The 19,180-nt window shown below is 46.4% G+C and overlaps 2 protein-coding genes across 4 annotated transcripts; both read right to left on the bottom strand.

Moving 5' to 3' along the window:
* Positions 1 to 659: 659 nt before the first annotated feature.
* Positions 660 to 5,975, bottom strand: LOC114432951 (uncharacterized). Of its 3 annotated transcripts, none has more exons than XM_028401087.1 (14): positions 5,837 to 5,975; positions 5,372 to 5,577; positions 5,135 to 5,272; positions 4,832 to 4,970; positions 4,013 to 4,746; positions 3,507 to 3,892; positions 2,930 to 3,071; positions 2,695 to 2,838; positions 2,537 to 2,595; positions 2,259 to 2,449; positions 1,783 to 2,183; positions 1,578 to 1,677; positions 1,189 to 1,375; positions 660 to 1,108 (listed from the first exon to the last, which is right to left on the bottom strand). In XM_028401087.1, exons 1-14 carry the CDS (start codon positions 5,960 to 5,962, stop codon positions 972 to 974), a joined length of 3,090 nt encoding a protein of 1,029 aa, XP_028256888.1. In that variant the 5' UTR covers positions 5,963 to 5,975; the 3' UTR covers positions 660 to 971. The 3 variants fall into 3 exon arrangements, with proteins under 3 accessions (XP_028256888.1, XP_028256890.1, XP_028256887.1); XM_028401089.1 differs by having other exon boundaries at positions 4,073 to 4,746; XM_028401086.1 differs by having other exon boundaries at positions 3,507 to 4,746.
* Positions 5,976 to 12,368: 6,393 nt separating this feature from the next.
* Positions 12,369 to 17,789, bottom strand: LOC114433581 (cell wall protein DAN4-like). The gene is made up of 14 exons (XM_028402222.1): positions 17,655 to 17,789; positions 17,295 to 17,485; positions 16,979 to 17,143; positions 16,363 to 16,504; positions 15,625 to 16,260; positions 15,069 to 15,246; positions 14,832 to 14,976; positions 14,585 to 14,731; positions 14,443 to 14,501; positions 14,176 to 14,363; positions 13,385 to 13,779; positions 13,212 to 13,308; positions 12,890 to 13,070; positions 12,369 to 12,777 (listed from the first exon to the last, which is right to left on the bottom strand). Exons 1-14 carry the CDS (start codon positions 17,787 to 17,789, stop codon positions 12,641 to 12,643), a joined length of 2,796 nt encoding a protein of 931 aa, XP_028258023.1. The 3' UTR covers positions 12,369 to 12,640.
* Positions 17,790 to 19,180: the final 1,391 nt, after the last annotated feature.

The raw sequence follows: 19,180 nt of genomic DNA, 5'->3' as shown, positions 1-19,180 counted from the left end.
CTCAGCCATGTTTACAGTGATGCTGCCGGTTGTGTAAACTTGTGGTGACATTCACACACTAACAGTGAAAGAATGAAATGTTCAACACTCGGCCACACTTGGTGGCAGGAACTGGTTCTTCTGCTCACTTCGCTCCTCCCGTAAGTACACTGTGCCATGGCATTGATTTTGCAGTGCAGGAGGTGGGGGACAGGAGGGTCCTGGGAAAACTGACCTGAGTCTGAACTGAGTCCCACCCCCTGCAGGACACCCTGTCAGCCCTGCAGAGCAGCTTCAGGGACAGACTGCTCCACCCTCGGTGTGTGGAGGAGAGGTACAGAAGGTCTTTCCTTCCTGCTGCTGTCAGACTGTATAATAAACACTTCTGATAGGAGCAGTACTCACACACCACACTGTACAATAAACTATTTATTTAGTTTCTGATGCACTATGTACAGTTTATAAAGCACTGCTCCCTCCACTCACCTGTGCAACAACTGTTAATATGTAAACTGTTTGATTGATTCTAATAGTATTCTATATTGGTACTTTATTTTATCATGTATATATCTTTCCTAACTTATCCCTTGCTGTCTGTATCTGCTGTTGCAAAAATGCGATTTCCCCATTGTGGGACTAATAAAGATAATCTTAATCTTAATAATATGCAACAGTAAAGAGACATTTTTATATATTTTTATTCATAGAAATAAAAAAGTGTGTAGAGAGAATGAAAAGGCACACATACATGTAAAAACCTGATCTATAAAAATATATATGGTGACTGATTTAAGGCAATATTTTCAAGCTGATTATATTGATTATGCCTGGATTTATCAACCATCTACCAATCATACTGTATTCTATCATTTTTTTCATTAAAATAGAAGAAGCCTGACCAGGAACAGTCAGGCAGCAGCTGCAGTGCAGGCTGATCTTTGTAAAAACAGATCCATATATAAATGGAATGATCTGCTGCACACACTGCTGTTCTAGGTTTCCCATGTAGGCAGAGGCTTGTATTGCACTCGTGACATCTTGGCTTTGTACACAGCCACTCCACAGATCATTCCGATGGCCGCAAGCAGACATCCAGCGATGAAGGCCATGTTCAGGTTCAGGTTGATCACTGAAAACAAAGAGAAACACGTGTCAGTCCAGGGTTCGGCTCAGACTCAGACCAGGCGGCTACGCTGACTGCTCCCATACTTGCGCCTCCGCTGCTGTCTGCAGACCTCTTCAAGCGCAGGGGACCCTGGGAGACAAAGTGCGAGCCGGTCTCGATGACAGCGTCTCTCTTTCGTACGTGGTTGCTGGTGGAGTTCATGCACCCCCTTGCGCACCGGGTGTTGGGGTTCCCACTTTCACACATGACGACTGAGCAGCTGATGTACACCTGAACAAGACAGGACAGACTGTTGTCATATCACACGTGGAGCTCCCTCTGGTGGACACCTGTCAATCCATCCCAAGGGGTGCCTGCTGTTCTGCTCTGCTGCCAGTGCATAAATGCATCTTATCTAATTCATCTTACAACATTTAAAGAAAAGAATTCTACTCCGGGCTAAATGTAAGATTATTGACAAATGATGACTCACCTGATCAAACATGCCAATGAACTTGAAGGCCTCCATGCTGAACTGAAAGTGTTTGTTGTGCCTGGGAGAATGGATCTGAACTGTTGGGTCCACGTTGCAGCTGATCAGAGCGAAACAAGAAGACAGGGGACATTTTAATGCTTCACCAAGGCTGCCATTAAGCCTGAGATATTTCATTGCCACAGGTGCATGCTGCACTCCCTACCCATTCTCAATGATGGAGTATGTGGGCCGGTAGTTGGGGTTGTCATACGGTGCAGCTCTGCAGGACTCCACAAACATCTCGGTGTTGTTGAGGGACGACGTGGCCTCTATCTCCATGTAGATTCTCTGCCCGACCTCATACTCCAGAGGGTACGCCCTGGGATTGATCATGGTCTGGAACTGCTCGGTGGGGTAGAACTCAAACTGGTAGGTGAAGGTGCCGAGGCCTTTCTCCCACACTGTGACGCTCTTCCTGTGCGCCGTGAAGCCCAGTGTCACATTTCCCTTTTTGGGGTACTGACAGTCAAACTGCACCTCCAGCAGGTGTTTCCGTGTGATCAGATCTCTGGTGTCATCAAACGTGGTGATTTCATTCTTGAAAATGAGGCTGTCCTCGTCTTCCTGTAGAGTGAAATATTATGTGTTCAGTGGTGGTGATGCTCAGAGCGCACACACACACACACAACCTGTGGTTACCTCGATCTGAGTGCCACAGGCATTGAGGGGGACCACAGCGATGACATGGGTGCTGTTGGAGTGTGTCTGCAGGCTGCAGATGGTGTTGGTGGGGTCACTGAGGCGCAGATGATTCTCGTGGATGCCAGAGAACTCCGATTTCGCAACTTCTACTCGCATGGAGGACTCACCGCAGATCACATTAGCCCTAACTGGAAAAAGAAGTACACACACCGATATTAAGATGTTTCTAATGAAATGTATCCAAAGCATGGTCAGTGTGGCGGTTTATGACTCACCTCGAGGCTTTGTGGTGTCCACCAGGACACACCTCATGTTGGACTGAAAGACCTGAGACCTGAAACATTAAGGAGCACTTTAACTGAGAGTAATTAGTGAAGAAACATCATACAAACAGTGAAATGTTGCTCACTGTGAAGATGCATTAAGGACTTACCATACCACAGCTTCAACAGCAAAGCACACTGGGAACTGGTCTCCCAGGTCGTCTTGCTGAGGTGTCCATCGGATGACAAACTCATTGTGTGTGGTCCGGTGCTTGCTGATATTCAGCGGCCCGCTCATCATCATATCTTGTATTCTGAAAACGGAACAGGAACATTTTACCTTGTCATCACTGAACGTCTCTGTGAGTGTTTTGCTGCTCAGTGATGGAGCTTCGTGTCACCTACGTTGCATTCTGTGCTACTGCTCTGACCCTGATCTCCATCTCTTTGTCAACCTCTGCATAGATGCGAGCTCCATTCTCAGGTGTTGGCTGCACAAACTGTGGAATGTAGAGTCCCTCCTGACATGAAGGAGCAGGCGAGTCCACTGGAGTCAGAGAACACACACATTTAAAATTTAAACTGCAATTAAAAAAAATCATTCCTAAACCATATCGATAAAAGAAAAAAACAAATTGGAAAAAAGGCCCCACTCAACTAAATATTTACTAATATTTAAATATTTAACTTGTGATCCAAAAGCTCTTCTCAAAAGCGACACCTGTGGCCACCGAGTGAATTGCAACCAGCAAACTGACCCGCTTTAAGTGTCTGGACTTCAAGAAATCTTTACCACAATCATACTTAATGTTACAACAACAAATAAAGTGCATGTTTGTAGACGTCTGTTTGAGCTCTGGGCAGATTGACTGATCCTTCCTATATTAGGCTGCGTGGTGCCAAAGATGCTGCAACTCGTATGAAGGTTAGTGGCATCAGACCACATCAAAAATCCTGTAAGAGACCGATGAGTGACACTTACCGAGTACAGAGAACTGCATCGGAAGTTTGCTGAGGGGTGCAGTGGTGTGGGCCACACTGGTGGTAGTGGAGTACCACCACCATGGGACTGTAGGTGCAGCTGTGGTTGTAGGTGCAGCTGTGCTCCACCACCACCATGGGACTGTAGGTGCAGCTGTGGTTGAAGTTGCAGGTGTGCTCCACCACCACCATGGGGTTGTAGGTGCAGCTGTGGTTGTAGGTGCAGGTGTGCTCCACCACCACCATGAGGTTGTAGGTGCAGGTGTGGTTGAAGTTGCAGGTGTGCTCCACCACCACCATGGGGTTGTAGGTGCAGCTGTGGTTGAAGTTGCAGGCGTGCTCCACCACCACCATGAGGTTGTAGGTGCAGGTGTGCTCCACCACCACCATGGGGTTGTGGGTGTATCTGTGGTTGTGGGTGCATCTGTGGTTGTGGTCCACCACCACCATGAGGTTGTGGGTGTATCTGTGGTTGTGGGTGCATCTGTGGTTGTGGTCCACCACCACCATGGGGTTGTGGGTGTATCTGTGGTTGTGGGTGCATCTGTGGTTGTGGTCCACCACCACCATGGGGTTGTGGGTGCAGCTGTGGTTGGGGGTGTACTTGTGGTCCACCACCACCATGAGGTTGTGGGTGCAGCTGTGGTTGGGGGCGCATATGTGGTTGTGGTGGGTGGATATGTGGTTGTGGTGGGTGGATATGTGTTTGTGGTGGGTGGATATGTGTTTGTGGTGGGTGGATATGTGGTTGCAGTGGGTGGATATGTGGTTGTAGTGGGTGGATATGTGGTTGTAGGCGCAGCTGTGGTTGGGGGTGTAGTTGTGCTCCACCACCACCATGAGGTTGTGGGTGCAGCTGTGGTTGTGCTCCACCACCACCATGAGGTTGTGGGTGCAGCTGTGGTTGGGGGTGTAGTTGTGCTCCACCACCACCATGAGGTTGTAGATGCATCTGTGGTTGTGGGTGCAGTTGTGGTTGTGCTCCACCACCACCATGAGGTTGTGGGTGCAGCTGTGGTTGTGCTCCACCACCACCATGAGGTTGTGGGTGCAGCTGTGGTTGGATAGGTGGTGGTGGCTTGTCTCTTTCTCCTGGCAGTGGGTGGAGCTCTGTAGGACTGGGTTCCATCTGAGTAGGTCAGACGGATGTGTCCTTGTGGGAAGTCCTCCACCACCATCTCAAATCCGAACACGTCGTAGCTGTGGGCGCTGGCAGACTGGTACTGTAACGTGCACGTGTCCTGACAACGACAACATGTAGCATGGGTCAGGCGGAGCATTGTGTGTTTGTGAAAGCACCATGAAGAAATCAGCTGTTCAGCCAACCTGATCCAGGTGGAAACCAGAAGGCTGGTTGCAGGTGCTGCACTCAAGACCCGGCATGTTTCCATATCTGCATCGGACTTTGTCTCCATCAGGGTCAACGGCCATCAGGTTGTACGTCCGAGGGCAGTTAGCAGGAACTCTGAAATCAACACGACGTGAACATTTTTTAGTTTTTTTTAATCTTATAATTCTGACTTTAATTTAACGAGACTCTGTCTAATATACGTAAACAGAACATAACTCATAAAAAACACAGAAGACCATTTGCTGTGTGTTCTCTGACTTTAGAAGCAGGCAGCTGACCTCAACAAAGGCAGGATGGCGATGTCTGGAGATCTGTTGGGTGCCTTGGTGTCAGAGCGGTTCCCCAAATCCACAAGAGTCTCCAGATTCCAGTAAAACATTCCGTTCCGTGAGTTGACCCAGCAGCAGCTGTATGCCCTGATAGTAAAAAAAACTCTTTAAACATCCATACACTCTAATTATACCCAATTATACCCAATAAACAGTATTGTTATGATTTCAGTACAAATATCCTACCACATTTGGAAGGGTTTGTCAGAGTAGAGGGTCCTCGTCTGAAATGTCTCACTCTCACACCACGGGCTGTTATACGCAGGCCCGTTGGGGCTACTGTCAATCGTGCCCCTATTTGAACTGCTCAGGTGACCACAGTCACCGCTGTAGCAAGCCCAGTAGTGGGAGTCAGAACAGCCGCGAAAGGTGTCCTTGTTTCGTAAGGTCACCTTTAGACAACACATTCAAATGCTTTTTAAAATCATTAAACATTAAACAGTCAAACATTATGTAATATTTATTTTTATTTGTAATATTGTCATCTATCTATCTATCTATCTATCTATCTATCTATCTATCTATCTATCTATCTATCTATCTATCTATCTATCTATCTATCAGTAACAGAGTGGTTGCACAGGATGTAGTCGGGTTTATTGATACAGTATAATATTGATAAACCCTGTATATAATAATAATAATAATCACCCTGTATGATCCATCGGGGTTCCTTCCTTTGTAGGAGTAGGTTGTGAGTCCCCCGTAGTTATGAGACGCTGCCGCCAGTGAGGCCAGCAGCAGCTGAAGCAGGAGCACGGCTGAAGACGCCATCATGATACAGCAGACCGTCCTCTGCCTCCAGAATCACCTGCACCATCCTTATATACACACCTGTGCAGGGGCCACTGGCTGTGGAAGGCTTGCTGGCATGCACAGAATGTGTGGAACAATGAGGTAGCTGCAGGACTGGTTTATGTGAACAAAGAATTAAGAGATTGTATATGAACACATTGTGTGAACATCAGCACGGCACAATAATGAAACTTAGCCTCTGTTTCTGCTGCCAGCAGCCGACTGACATTCTGTGAACCACAGGTGTCAAGAAATTGAAACCTACAAACACAACCATCAGGCTGTGTGACAGGGCGGTTTGTGCTGTATCAGAATTCCCATAATTCTCTGCTCCCATCTATCTGAACCCCCCCAGAACTCTCTCTCACCACATGCATTGTGTTGGTCTGACAGCGCAACTGCTGCCTTAAATTAAGCCAGATTTACACCGGCAGCGTAACACAAGCGCAGTGACAGCCGCCGTGAGACGCTTAAATTTTAGTCAATGAGAGAATTAAAGGAGTTTCAGAAGCCGCACAACGTAGCAGCAGCTACACCCTGCTCCACAACAGATATTCGCTGGTTCTTGAGCTGTTTGCACCAACCAGATGGAGCAGACAGGAAGTCAGGCACCGGAGAGTGTCCGATAGATGCTGTGAGACTGAGCGCTGCCTGACTTCACATCACAACCGGCAGAGAAACACAGCCACAGCCATGTACCAGGAGAGGTTCGTTTTCAGGATTCAAGAAGTTTATTGCACAGCAACGATTTTCTACTCTGGAAGCAGGGAAACAGCTTTTTCATGATATCACATGCTTTATATTCAGACAGAAAGGAGGAGGCAGAACAGCAGCAGCTGTTCTCAGAGTGGAAGGTGAGGAGCCGCTCTGTGTGTGATGATGGAGGAAACAGAGGGTCCAGAACCTGCTCTGTGACCCAGCCTGACACATGCAGAGAGGACAGTAGCCATCGGGTCAGAGTACTGTGGGAGCTTGTGACACACAGATACACCATGTTTTGGAGACGCTTCAGAAACCCGCCTGGTGAGGGTGGAGACGCGATGAAAACACGGTGCTTACATTACGCTTCAGTTACGCAGCCGGTGTAAAACTAGCTTAAGTTACCGCAGCAGTTGTGCTGCAGGGTCAGTGCTGTCAGTGTGTGACAGCACTGCTTCCAGCTCTGGAATAACAACCATCCACACTCACACCTACAGCTCGTTAATCATTAACCTTAGTTCACAAGCACATCTTTGGTATGTGGGAGGAAAACCCACACGACAGAGACGGGGGTTCAATCCCCCCTCCTGAGCCAGGCACTGAACCTTACATATACAGCTTTCTCTGCTTCAGGTGGAGGCAGCTTGCTGTGATGAGTGCTTTACTGTACGATCCTTCTCTATGTTGAGGTGAAACCGTGTGACGCCATCGTGCAGCCTCTCGCACACACCAGTCCAATGGTATTTATAACAATAACACAGCCTCCTTCTGAGAAGCGATGTGTGTTGTTGTGTTTACCGCATCTCTTTGTCCTTAACAATGACAGTGCAAACAATAGGGAGCTCTTTGACTTTTCCTTTCTCTTTTTCTCCTGACAGCATCACGTACACACAGGTTCACACGGGGTTCTTTCATCCTGAACGGATCACAGACTAAACCTGCAGGTCTTTCCTCCTGCAGCAGGACCCCGGAGAGCGATGGATGAGTCAGTTCAAGTGTATTTATTCAGCCAGAGCCTGAACCCCCACAAGAGCAACAGAGTCAGGAAAAACTCCCTTTGAACAGGAAGAGAGGAAACTACGAGGAAGACAGCGAATACCGTCAGTGACATGAATCACTAGTATGAATGAGTGCTGCCTGCTCTGACGGTCATGCTCCTCCTCTGTCCAGACATTAATCAGGTGCTCCACAGATGATGAAGGCCTCCGCTCCGAGCTGTGACACTGCTCCTCAGCCTGCCTGCAGTTACATATGTGATGATATGAAGCACCTCGGGTGGTGCAGAAGGTTCCTGGTTCGATTCTGCCTGGGGCCTATCTGTTGCACGTTCTCCCTGTGCCTGCCTGGGTTCTCTCCGGGTGCTCCGGTTCCTCTCACATTCTAAAGACGTGCTTGGTTAATTGGTCACTCTAAACTGCCCGTAGGTGTGTTTGTCTGTGTGACCCGTCCAGGGTGGACCCCGCCTCTCACCCTTAGTTAGCTGGGTCAGGCTCCAGCCCCCCGTGACCCTGCACTGCAGGACGAAACGGGTTAATAGACGATGGATGGATGAAGCCCCTCAGCCATGTTTACAGTGATGCTGCCGGTTGTGTAAACTTGTGCTGACATTCACACACTAACAGTGAAAGAATGAAATGTTCAACACTCGGTGGCAGGAACTGGTTCTTCTGCTCACTCCGCTCTTCCCGTAAGTAGGCTTCATTGTGCCATGGCATTGATTTTTCTCTCTGCATATCTCACATCCTATTGACTCACTTTCTGTTCTGTGAAACCCTGTCACGCACTGTGCTGATTACAATAGAACAAATCTGTCATCTGTCACAAGCTGCCTTTGATCAATCAGGTCAATGAATCGCCAAACAGGCTGCTGAGGATCTGTAATAGCAGCAGGAGTTAGCATGACTGTAGAGTTTATCATCTTAGTGGCAGCGTTTACTCTAAGTTTAGAAACGTAGGAAATCATCCTTGAGAGCAGTTCATGGTTTACTATCAATGGTCTTAATCTTTATCATAGCTAACATGATCCACTGAGCGGTTCCCCCACCTCCTCCAATCAGGCCTTCTTCTCCTCTCTCTCCTTCATCCTCTCTGTCCTGTCTCCCTCTTCTTCTCCTCTCTCTCCTTCATCCTCTCTGTCCTGTCTCCCTCTTCTTCTCCTCTCTCTCTCCTTCATCCTCTCTGTCCTGTCTCCCTCTTCTTCTCCTCTCTCTCTCCTTCATCCTCTCTGTCCTGTCTCCCTCTTCTTCTCCTCTCTCTCTCCTTCATCCTCTCTGTCCTGTCTCCCTCTTCTTCTCCTCTCTCTCTCTTAAGGGTTTCAGGCTCTGGGTCTCTGTGAAGCACTGTGGCCCAAATCAGGCTCTAAACTGGAAGCAGCTGACGATCCTCCAGGATGAAGCTGTTGGAGACAGAGAGACCCGGACGTCAGTGTCCCCTGGATGGATGGATGTTGAATTTTGCATAGAAACTCAAACATTATTAAATTGTACGTAACATAAAAAAGCCTCAGTCGTTCCTTTAAATCCAGGACAGGTCGTACTTGTTCTCTACAAGCTCGGACTAATTTCTCTGAATTCTAAATGACAGTTTCAGGTGACTCCTCTTTCATCCTGGACGGCTTATCTACACAAATGTATGAGGAAGTCTGAGCAGAGTTCAGCAGGCTTAACAGCGATCAAGTGTCCTTCTGCCTGAATTGAAAGCTGTGAAAACCCAAACGTGTGATTATCTTCAGGCAGGGAGCGGCCAGGTAATGCTTCAGTTCACCACAAAGATGAGATACTGAACAGGCCAAGAGGAACTTCCTTAATCTCAAAATCAGAATCAGGAATAATGTATTTATTCCAGGGGAAATTATAGAAGAGAGCAGATGGTATTAAAGAAGGAAGCAGATCAATCATGATAAGAAACAGAACACACTGTGCTGCTCCAAAACTACACTGAATAAAACAAAAATGATCAAAATAACTAATATGACATCATCTTAAATTTCATAGATTTGAGCTCTCTGCTTTTTGATGATGACAGGAAATAACATTTATTTCTCTCTGCTTCCACTTTGAGCCACAAACATGTGGGATTATTGCACATCATCACTGAGGTTGAAGGGTTAAACTGATGCGTAACACTTGCATGAACATCCACTTGTTTTTTTTAACACCGTCATGGTTTCTGGCTTTTGTTTCTTCTTCTTCTCCTTTGTTGATGTCACAGCAACAACAACTGTCAATCAAAAAGAGTTGCATGAGACGGCGGACCGAAAGCGCTGTCAGCATGCTCACACAGTCTGTGCAACAATGACGGCTTGTCAAAACAATTGTTTGCCACTCACTCACCACAGTAGTTTCACTTACTAAAATCAACAGTAGGACAACGAGCCAAACAATAAAACAATGAAACAATAAATACACAAACAGAGACAGTGTGTCTGAAACACAGTCAGGGATCTGATCACGAGAGAGACGAACCATTTCAGCTTCTTTCTGTTAAAGCTTAGCAGAGGCCAGAAAGATAGATGGTGTATAACACACACACAAACACACACAGACACACACAAACACACACACGCACACAGACACACACACACACACACACACACACACAAACACACACACAGACACACACACACACACACACACACACACACACAGACACACAAACACACACACATATACACACAGACACACACACACACACACACACATATACACGAAAACACAGACACACACACACAGACACTTTTCTCTGAAGCGTCAGTTATATAAAATTAATACCTAACAGGGGTGTGATGCTGAGTATGCACACACCGTGTGACCGGATGGGTGTGAGAACCGGTTCCATCGGGTCCTTCTTTTGGTTTGGTCTTTGTGTGTTTGTTGCTCAGCATTGACCTCCGAACCCAGTCAAATCTAGGTCAAGTCCATCTATGCATTCCTGAGAAACCGTGTATGACTGGACATCATCTCAGGTGCAATTCAAACGTCCGACTTCTGTGTATTTATGCTGTGTGTGTGTGTGTGTGTGTGTGAGTTTTTCCTGTATATATTGTATTTATTGTTGTTTGATATATGCTGCTTCTACAATTTAATTTCCCTATGGGGATTAATAAAGTAAATCTTACAGTTTTTTCTGATTGCTTAAGCACATTTCTGTAACTATTGGCTATTTGTGCAAAACTCTACACACAAATAAAAAAACCTTACACCAAATCAGCAAAACATTGTAGATCTCTTGCAAAAGCCAATACATCTTGCTTAACTCGTCAAACCTTTGTAAAAATGGTATTTTTGTACCACACAGTTAACACAAACCATCATATTACTAAGCACACAATGTGCCAACTACACACTGATGGTATTAACTGAAAACACATCTGGCTTTTGCTTTCTCTGTGCACAAGGTCTGTCCATGTGAGGTCAAACCTTTGTCATAAATAGTTCTATAAACACACAGGGATTCAAATTTCAAGTATGAATGTTTATTCACACACATCAAAACAAACACAAGAAAACATACAATTTCACTGAAAGAGAGAGAGAGAGAGAGAGAGAGAGAGAAAATCAGTCTCATTGTCTCTCTGGGTCTGGCCACAGAATTTCATCAACATCACATGCATGCAATGTCTTCTAGTCCAAGGCACCGGGGAACATGTCTCCTGGAGTGCCGTATCCAGGCCTGACATGATGCCTGGTCCATATCCTCGCATGCCTCCTTCCAGATGCTGGATGTCTAGTAATTCTGTGGAGTAACAGTTTCAGTTTTACATGTACAGTATTGTTGTTTTTCTCATTAGAGTATGGTACACCTACAAAACTTAGTGTGAGGGAACTGTACTAACCCATTCTCATCAATATGTCCTTATGATGCTTGCTACAGTGTAGCGGCTCAGGCTGAACCTGTTGTCCAGCTTCCCTCAGGGTCATTCCATGGTTGATCACATGATCCACTATTGTAGCTCTAATGACATCAGTAATTCTATTTCTTCTTACTCTTCCTCCTTCCTCTTCCCCTCCTCGTCCTCTTCCTCTAAATTCACCTCCTAGTCTTCGTCCTCCTCCTCTTCCTCCTGCTTCCTCATGTCCTCATCCTCTTCTAATTCTCACTCTTCTCAGTCTTCTTCTCCCTCCATTGTTCTCCACACTGAAGCTTACCTGTGGCTTATTTACAGCTCATGCTGATTGCAAAGTGAACTAATGATGTAAAACAGTTCTCACATGTGACAGTGTAGCCAGACAGTTGGCAAAGCAGTGTAAACACCAGCCATACATGTGTGTAGTTTTACTAGGAGTGTGTTGATCATTTGGAAATTGTGTGTAAAGCAGTGAGTTGTGTTTACAGTTCAGCAAAAACAGTGCTGTGAAGTGGATTATATTTATACAATTGCAACTTGTGTGTTACAAAAGTGCAAACTGAGTATAAAGCAGTTTTTTTGCTTTTAGTTTTGCAAACTCAGTGAGTGATTTTGCTATAACTATTAATAGTTTTAGAAATTGCGCTATAAGAATCATTGTTAGTGTTTAAGCAATCAGAAAAAACTGTAATCCTAATTTGTAAATCCACACGTGTGTTACATGTACATATGCACACCTGTTCAACCAATACTATGTATGTTTCAGTTTTAATGACTAATTAGGGACTTTATTTGTGGGACATGAATAAACAAATGTGTGGTCATCCACATAGACAGATGGTTGTTCATAGTTTTTATTGCATAAATGGATATAAAATAAACATTATAACCCACAAACACACACAATGAAGCCGTGCAGTTCACCCGCTATAAGAAGAAGCTAATATAAAGAGCTCTGCATCGTTTGTCATCAGCATGAAAACCAACCTGAGAGACACAGAGACATTAGGATCACTGTCCTCATCTGTTTACTTCGATCTGTTTAAACCAACACACCAAACACCACGAGACAAAAACAAAAAGGTTGGAGCTGGTGAAGAGCAGCTTGTCTGTCCTCAGTCGGTGTCACAGGTCGGCAGCGGCTGGTATTTAGCTCTGGACCTCTTTGACCTGTAGATCACCACTCCACATACCAGGAGGCAGCCGACAATGAAGACCAGGTTCAGGCTCATGTTCATGCTCAGGCCAGATGCTGCAACAGAGAAAACACACTAATAAACAATCTCCAAAACCATGGATCATGCTAACATTTGTGGTGGGAGAGCTGCTGCAGCTCTATCTGCAGAGTGAACACATGTACTCACCCTGGCTGTCAGAAGGCCTAATCAGGCGCAGCGGACCCTGCGAAATGGAGTGGCTGCTGGTCTGGGACGCAGCTTCTCTCTTCCTGAGACGTCTCACTGAGTTGGACGGGATACATCCCTGAGAGCAGCGGGTTCCTGAGATGCCGCTCTCACACAGGATGACCGAGCATGTGATGTAGACCTGCAGACATGGAGCTGAAGTCAGAAAGAGCTTCTTCTACATCATGTTTTTATATGATACCTTCCACCTCTGTAGCAGCCTGTCGTCTATGATCACATCAGGCTCAGCCTAAAAATGGAGTATTTTAAAAATGAAGATTACCTCCTCGTGCGCACCGATGAACTCAAAGGCCTCCATTCCAAATCTGAATACAGACTTGGAGCTGGGGTAGACCTGTACTGTTTTGTCCTTTACACACCTGTGACAGCACAGACCAAAGGGTTTAGAAACAGGAATTAAGCAACAACCGAGGCCTGTCCACTAAGCACACCTACCCATTTTCAATGATTGTGTAGCTGATGCGGGACTTTGGGTTGTCGTAGGGAGTGGCCCTGCAGGACTCCACAAACAGCTCCGTGTTGGGGATGGATGTGGTCGCCTCGATCTGCATGAAGATCATCTGTTTGAGGTACACCTCCACCGGGTAGTTGCTGGCATGCACTTGTTTTCTGAACCGCTGGCTCTCAAAGAACTCAAACTGAAAGGTGAAAGCACCGAAGCCTTTCTCTCTGAAGGCGTAAGGGTTTTTGTGGCTGAATCCCAGGGTCAGGTTGGTTCGCTTTGGGTAGACACAGGAAATGGCAATCTCAACGTCATGGTGCCTGGAAATAATTTCATCTGGGTCAGCAGAGGTGATCTCATTCGTGAAGATGATGTTTTCCTCATCCTCCTGAAAGGTAGATCACATGACAGTGAATTAACCATTTGGAATTTGGAAAGGGGGGTCAGGATGGACACGTTCTTCCATGTCAGAGGCTACAAAAGGCAGACAGGATTTCTTTCTAATATCTGAACATAATTCTGAATGTTCTCTGAACATCTGTATAGGTTTTTCCTTTGGATCTGTTGACATAATGTCCCAGAAAGAATTTTGCTCTTTCTGATAGTTGTCAAGAATACTTAAATGGTAAGACTTCCGACTACCGTCAGATCCTTCAGAGGCCAGATCTTTATCTGGATTTGAAGATTTTCATACTGTTCGTCAAAGTCATGACAACAATTAGGAGCCTTTACTGAACACCATGAATGAGTCACATTGCACGCGGCCGTTTGCTGTTTGCTGTACCTCGACAAGAGTCCCGCAGGAGCCCAGAGGTATGACGGCCACCAGGTGGGTTTCGTTGGAAAGTGTTGTGAGGTTGCAGGAAGAATCTGCAAAGTCATTCAGATGCAAGTTGTCCTCGTTGCGCCTGATGAGGTAGGACTTCTCCACTTCCACCTTTATTGTTGTTTCATTGCATGTCACACTGGTCTCTACATAGTGTGAGATGTGTGATTATTAATCTGAACCTACAAATGTGAGGACAGAATTTTACCCCTGAAATTCACTGACCGTGGTGCCCAACATCAACAGTCACACAGCGTAGCTCAGACTGATAGACTTGGTAATACCTGGGATGTAACAAATAATTTCATCATCAATTATACCGTTTTTCTTTTTCATTCATTTAAATTAATTCATTTTTTAAACTTACTGGTCTCTTGCTTCAGAAACAAAGCAAACAGTAAAATGTCCATTCAGCTCTTTTTCAGTTGGTGTCCATTTTATGACATAGGTATCTGTGGACTCTATCTGCTGCTTTGAAATGCCATTCGGTCCTGTCACAATCAGATTTGTGATCCTACAAGAGAGGCAATGTTTCCATGGAGGAAGGTTACTGAACATGTGGGTCATGTAGTGTGCATTTCAGAAAAATAAACCAAGTGAAAACCTTTTCTTACGTGGTGTATTGTGCAGTGGATCTGACTCTGATTTCTAAGGTGTGGTTGACAAACGCAGGAAGGTTTACTCCATTGACTGGAGTTGGTGACAAGAAAATGGGAATGTAATCACCGTCAAGGCACGAAGGTGCTTGATGGTAGTCCACTGAAAATTAAATGAGAGCAACAAGAGTCAGACTGAGAAACTGATACAAAGTTAAAAATCAAGTAAATTTCATAACAAAAATATTACCATACCCAAAACACTAAACTGCAGAGGAAGCTTGCTTAGAGCAGCAATTGAAGTTCGATACGGTGTGGTGGTTGGGTATGGTGTGGTGGTGGTGGTTGGATAAGGTGTGGTGGTGGTGGTTGGATAAGGTGTGGTGGTGGTGGTGGTTGGATAAGGTGTGGTGGTTGCAGTGGTGGTGGTTGGAAAAGGTGTGGTGGTGGTGGTTGGATAAGGTGTGGTGGTGGTGGTTGGATAGGGTGTGGTGGATGCAGTGGTGGTCGTGGTTGGATAAGGTGTGGTGGATGCAGTGGTGGTGGTTGGATAAGGTGTGGTGGTTGCAGTGGTGGTGGTTGGATAAGGTGTGGTGGTTGCAGTGGTGGTGGTTGGATAAGGTGTGGTGGTTGCAGTGGTGGTGGTTGGATAAGGTGTGGTGGTGGTGGTTGGATAGGGTGTGGTGGATGCAGTGGTGGTGGTTGGATAAGGTGTGGTGGTGGTGGTTGGATAGGGTGTGGTGGTTGCAGTGGTGGTGGTGGTTGGATAAGGTGTGGTGGTGGTGGTGGTTGGATAAGGTGTGGTGGATGCAGTGGTGGTGGTTGGATAAGGTGTGGTGGTGGTGGTTGGATAGGGTGTGGTGGATGCAGTGGTGGTGGTTGGATAAGGTGTGGTGGTGGTGGTTGGATAGGGTGTGGTGGTTGCAGTGGTCGTGGTTGGATAAGGTGTGGTGGTTGCAGTGGTGGTGGTTGGATAAGGTGTGGTGGTGGTGGTTGGATAGGGTGTGGTGGATGCAGTGGTGGTGGTTGGATAAGGTGTGGTGGTGGTGGTTGGATAGGGTGTGGTGGTTGCAGTGGTCGTGGTTGGATAAGGTGTGGTGGTTGCAGCGGTGGTGGTTGGATGAAGTGTGGTGGTTGCAGTGGTGGTTGGAAAAGGTGTGGTTGTTGGATAGTGTGTGGTGGTGGTTGAAGCGGTGATGGTGGTTGTATAAGGTGTGGTGGTGGTGGTGGCGGTGGTTGGATAAGGTGTGGCGGTGGTGGTGGTTGGATAAGGTGTGGTAATGCTGAGCTGGCGTCTGTATCTTCCCATTGAAAGGGGTCTTTTGAGGGTGTAGGATCCATCAGAGTAGGACACAGTGATCTCTTTGTTGGGAAAGTCCTCCACCACCAGCTCCACCGGATAGTATCCAGTTAAGCCGCTGTATTTATAGGCGATGGAGCAGGAACCCTGAAAAAGAGCATCCTTTAAATGAGTCATGTGGTCTGAACGCTGTTTATTCAGTGTCAGATCAGATTCTGGATCAGTTTTATTTCACTCTGTGGATCTCACCTCATCAAAAGAGAGGCCGCTCGTCAGACCGCACAGCCCGCACTCATCTGTGCTGGAGCTCGTCGGCACCCTGCACCTCACACGGTCACCGTCGGGATCAAACACCGTGAGGTTGAATGATCGAGGGCAGTTCTGGGGGACTCTGTCACAGGATGAATCAGAATCAGACGTTCAAACGTGACTCTACATGTAAGAATAAACCACGTAACAGATAAAACAGAAGCAACTTCCTGTGAAGATCCCAAAGATCTGATGAGAAACTGTTGGCTAGTGCAGACAGATAGCTATAGTTAGCAGAAAGCTGTTAACACACCACCGGCTGGAGCTGAACCTGCTGCCTTTGGGGACTGTAAGGGGGCGCTGTTCTACCAGGTGGGCCCCACAAGCTGTTACTAATAGTGAAGCTAAGCAAGCTACACATTATTAATGATGATTGTTCATTATACTCAAGCATACATACACAGCATACAATGATGCAGCCGTGCAGGCCAGCACACCAGGAAGAGGTTTTCCTCCTCCTGGATATTCTGCTTAACCTCCTGACACTCTCAAAGTGACGCTCTCATGCTTCAGCCCTGCTGGGATCCAGCTCAGACATGATGGGTGGCTTTATTACCTGAGGATGGGCAGCACAGCAGTGACTGGTGATTGGTTCGATTGACCGGTATCAGATCGGGTTCCCAGGTCCACGTGTGCCGTCATTCTCCAGAGTCCCATTGAGTTCCTGACATTGGATACCCAGTAGCCGTTGCCATAGTTCATATTGTAGTAACTGGGGTATCTGCGTGGACAGATGTTCACATAATGAGGACAAAGAGTTCCCAGCACTGTAAATGACACCGACATTAAGACTGCAGCAGACATCTGTGAATGATGTGAGTACAGGTTTGATATGGACTGTTAGTGTCGGAGTATGATCAGGAGCACGTCACCTGATGGAGAAGGGAAGGTTGCCGGCCACTTGTCTGTTTGTTGTCACCTCATAGTCGCACCAGTTAAGTCCATAAGAATTTGCAGCAACTGCAGAAGATGATGTCTGTGTCTGTGAGCCGCAGTCACCGCTGGAGCAGGTGTAGGAGTTCCCATAGCAATAGTATGCTGTTTGATGGTCTCGAAGCTCCACCTGATCAGAACAACAGATCAACCCAGCGGCAGTGAAAATCTGCAGCTGATCTTGATGCTTCCTGCATGTAGCAGCCATCAGTTTATCAGCAATTAACTCATTCAAGCACCTTCTTCGCCACATATAAAAAGCACAATAGTAAGAATATATAAAGACGTTTGGAACTCACCTCATACGTGCCATCTGAATTCCTTCCTTTGGGCCTGAAGGTCACTGATCCCCCCAAGTAGCTGTAGTACCACGCAGATGCAGCGGAGACCATGAGCAGCAGCTGCAGCAGCAGCAGCACTGAAGAAGAAGCCATCCTGACCGATGCTCCATCCTCTGCAGGAGCGGCGCGTCTTAAATATCCATCTACAAGGAAGTACATCACATCAACCACTTCATTTACTGACATCACAATAAAAGAAGCCGGACCGGTCACACCAGGTGACCGGGAACTCCTCTGATCTGGATCCCTTCTGTTATTGTGATTGTGACATGCCTATTATTTAGAAGTGATTAGAAATCTCTCACCTTGGCTGGAGATGACTGGTGCACAAACAGCAGATCAAAGATAATTATTATAATTATATAAAATATATCTCAACATGTTTACCTATAGACACATTACACAGATACAGAAGCCATTTACATGTTTATATGTTTTGTTTTTCTTCACTAGAATGCCTGAAAAAATGTGACCTGTGTTTCGAAGCCTATTTTTGAATGTTATTTTTATTTGGGTTATGTGCAGGCTGCACCTTGCTGGTCCTGACCTCGGTCTGTAGAATGCAGAAGGACAGGAAAACCTTTATCGTTGCTCCTCGGCTTAACCATTAGTGTCTATTAATAGAAAGCGTTCATATTCTCACACATGACATGAGGAGTTGACAGTCAGAGTGAAACCTTCCAGGTTATAAACACAGATTTCAGAGTTCTGGTTCAATCTTCAGATTAAAAGCTGCCTCGGCCCAGTCATGACCCAGCCATCCTTGGATGCTCTGCCGCCTCCACTGGGTAGTTGCTGGCATGCTGGCTCTCAAAGAGTTCAAACTGTAAGGTGAAAGCACCGAAGCCTTTCTTTCTGAAGGCGTAAGGGTTTTTGTGGCTGAATCCCAGGGTCAGGGTCAGGTTGGTTCGCTTTGGGTAGATGCAGGAAACCTCAACATCATGCTGCCTGGAAATAATTTCATCTGGGTCAGCAGAGGGGATCTGATTCTTGAAGATGATGTTATCATCATCCTCCTGGAAGGCAGATGACATGTCTAAAATCCTGGGACATCAGTTTTGCAAAGTTAGTGCAAATCCAAATTAACACTAACAAGCTACAGGAGTGCTAGTGTATGTCATTAAAACATATTTGTGGGCTTTGATGATGAAAGGATCCATCTCTGGAGAATAGCATGGACGTCTCATGATGGGTCCTCCTGAGTAAGATCCTTCAGAAGTCCTAAACTGTAGTGGAATCCGAGGAACGATTGAAGGTCGGTAACAACATGGGGATGTTTGAGTCTGACATCCTGAGGAATCCTGGTCCAATCTTCTTCCTCTGAAGACTGCAGACTGTTGATGATCTGGCTCCTGCACCACTCCACTCACTATACAGGAGCACGATGTCAGACGTGTGCTCCCGGCCCAGACGGAGTACCTGGCAAGGTGCTCAAAGCGTGCCAGGATCTTCAACCTCTCACTGGCCCAGGCAGTGCCTGAAAT

This window comes from Parambassis ranga, chromosome 3 (genome assembly GCF_900634625.1).
Source record: "Parambassis ranga chromosome 3, fParRan2.1, whole genome shotgun sequence".
Classification (NCBI taxonomy): domain Eukaryota; kingdom Metazoa; phylum Chordata; class Actinopteri; family Ambassidae; genus Parambassis; species Parambassis ranga.
This window is presented reverse-complemented; position numbering and strand designations above follow the sequence as displayed.

Bases quoted from the DNA above. Each gene is read 5' to 3' on its own strand.
- LOC114433581 (XM_028402222.1), bottom strand. From the start codon at position 17,789: ATGGCTTCTTCTTCAGTGCTGCTGCTGCTGCAGCTGCTGCTCATGGTC. The intron at 16,261-16,362 runs GTGAGATCCACA...GCTCTTTTTCAG, and splicing joins GCGGCCTCTCTTTTGATGAG to GGTTCCTGCTCCATCGCCTA. The intron at 14,732-14,831 runs GTAAGAAAAGGT...CCTCTCTTGTAG, and splicing joins TCCACTGCACAATACACCAC to GATCACAAATCTGATTGTGA.
- LOC114432951 (XM_028401086.1), bottom strand. From the start codon at position 5,962: ATGATGGCGTCTTCAGCCGTGCTCCTGCTTCAGCTGCTGCTGGCCTCA. The intron at 2,596-2,694 runs GTAAGTCCTTAA...TTAATGTTTCAG, and splicing joins GCTGTTGAAGCTGTGGTATG to GTCTCAGGTCTTTCAGTCCA. The intron at 1,678-1,782 runs GTAGGGAGTGCA...CGCTCTGATCAG, and splicing joins TACTCCATCATTGAGAATGG to CTGCAACGTGGACCCAACAG.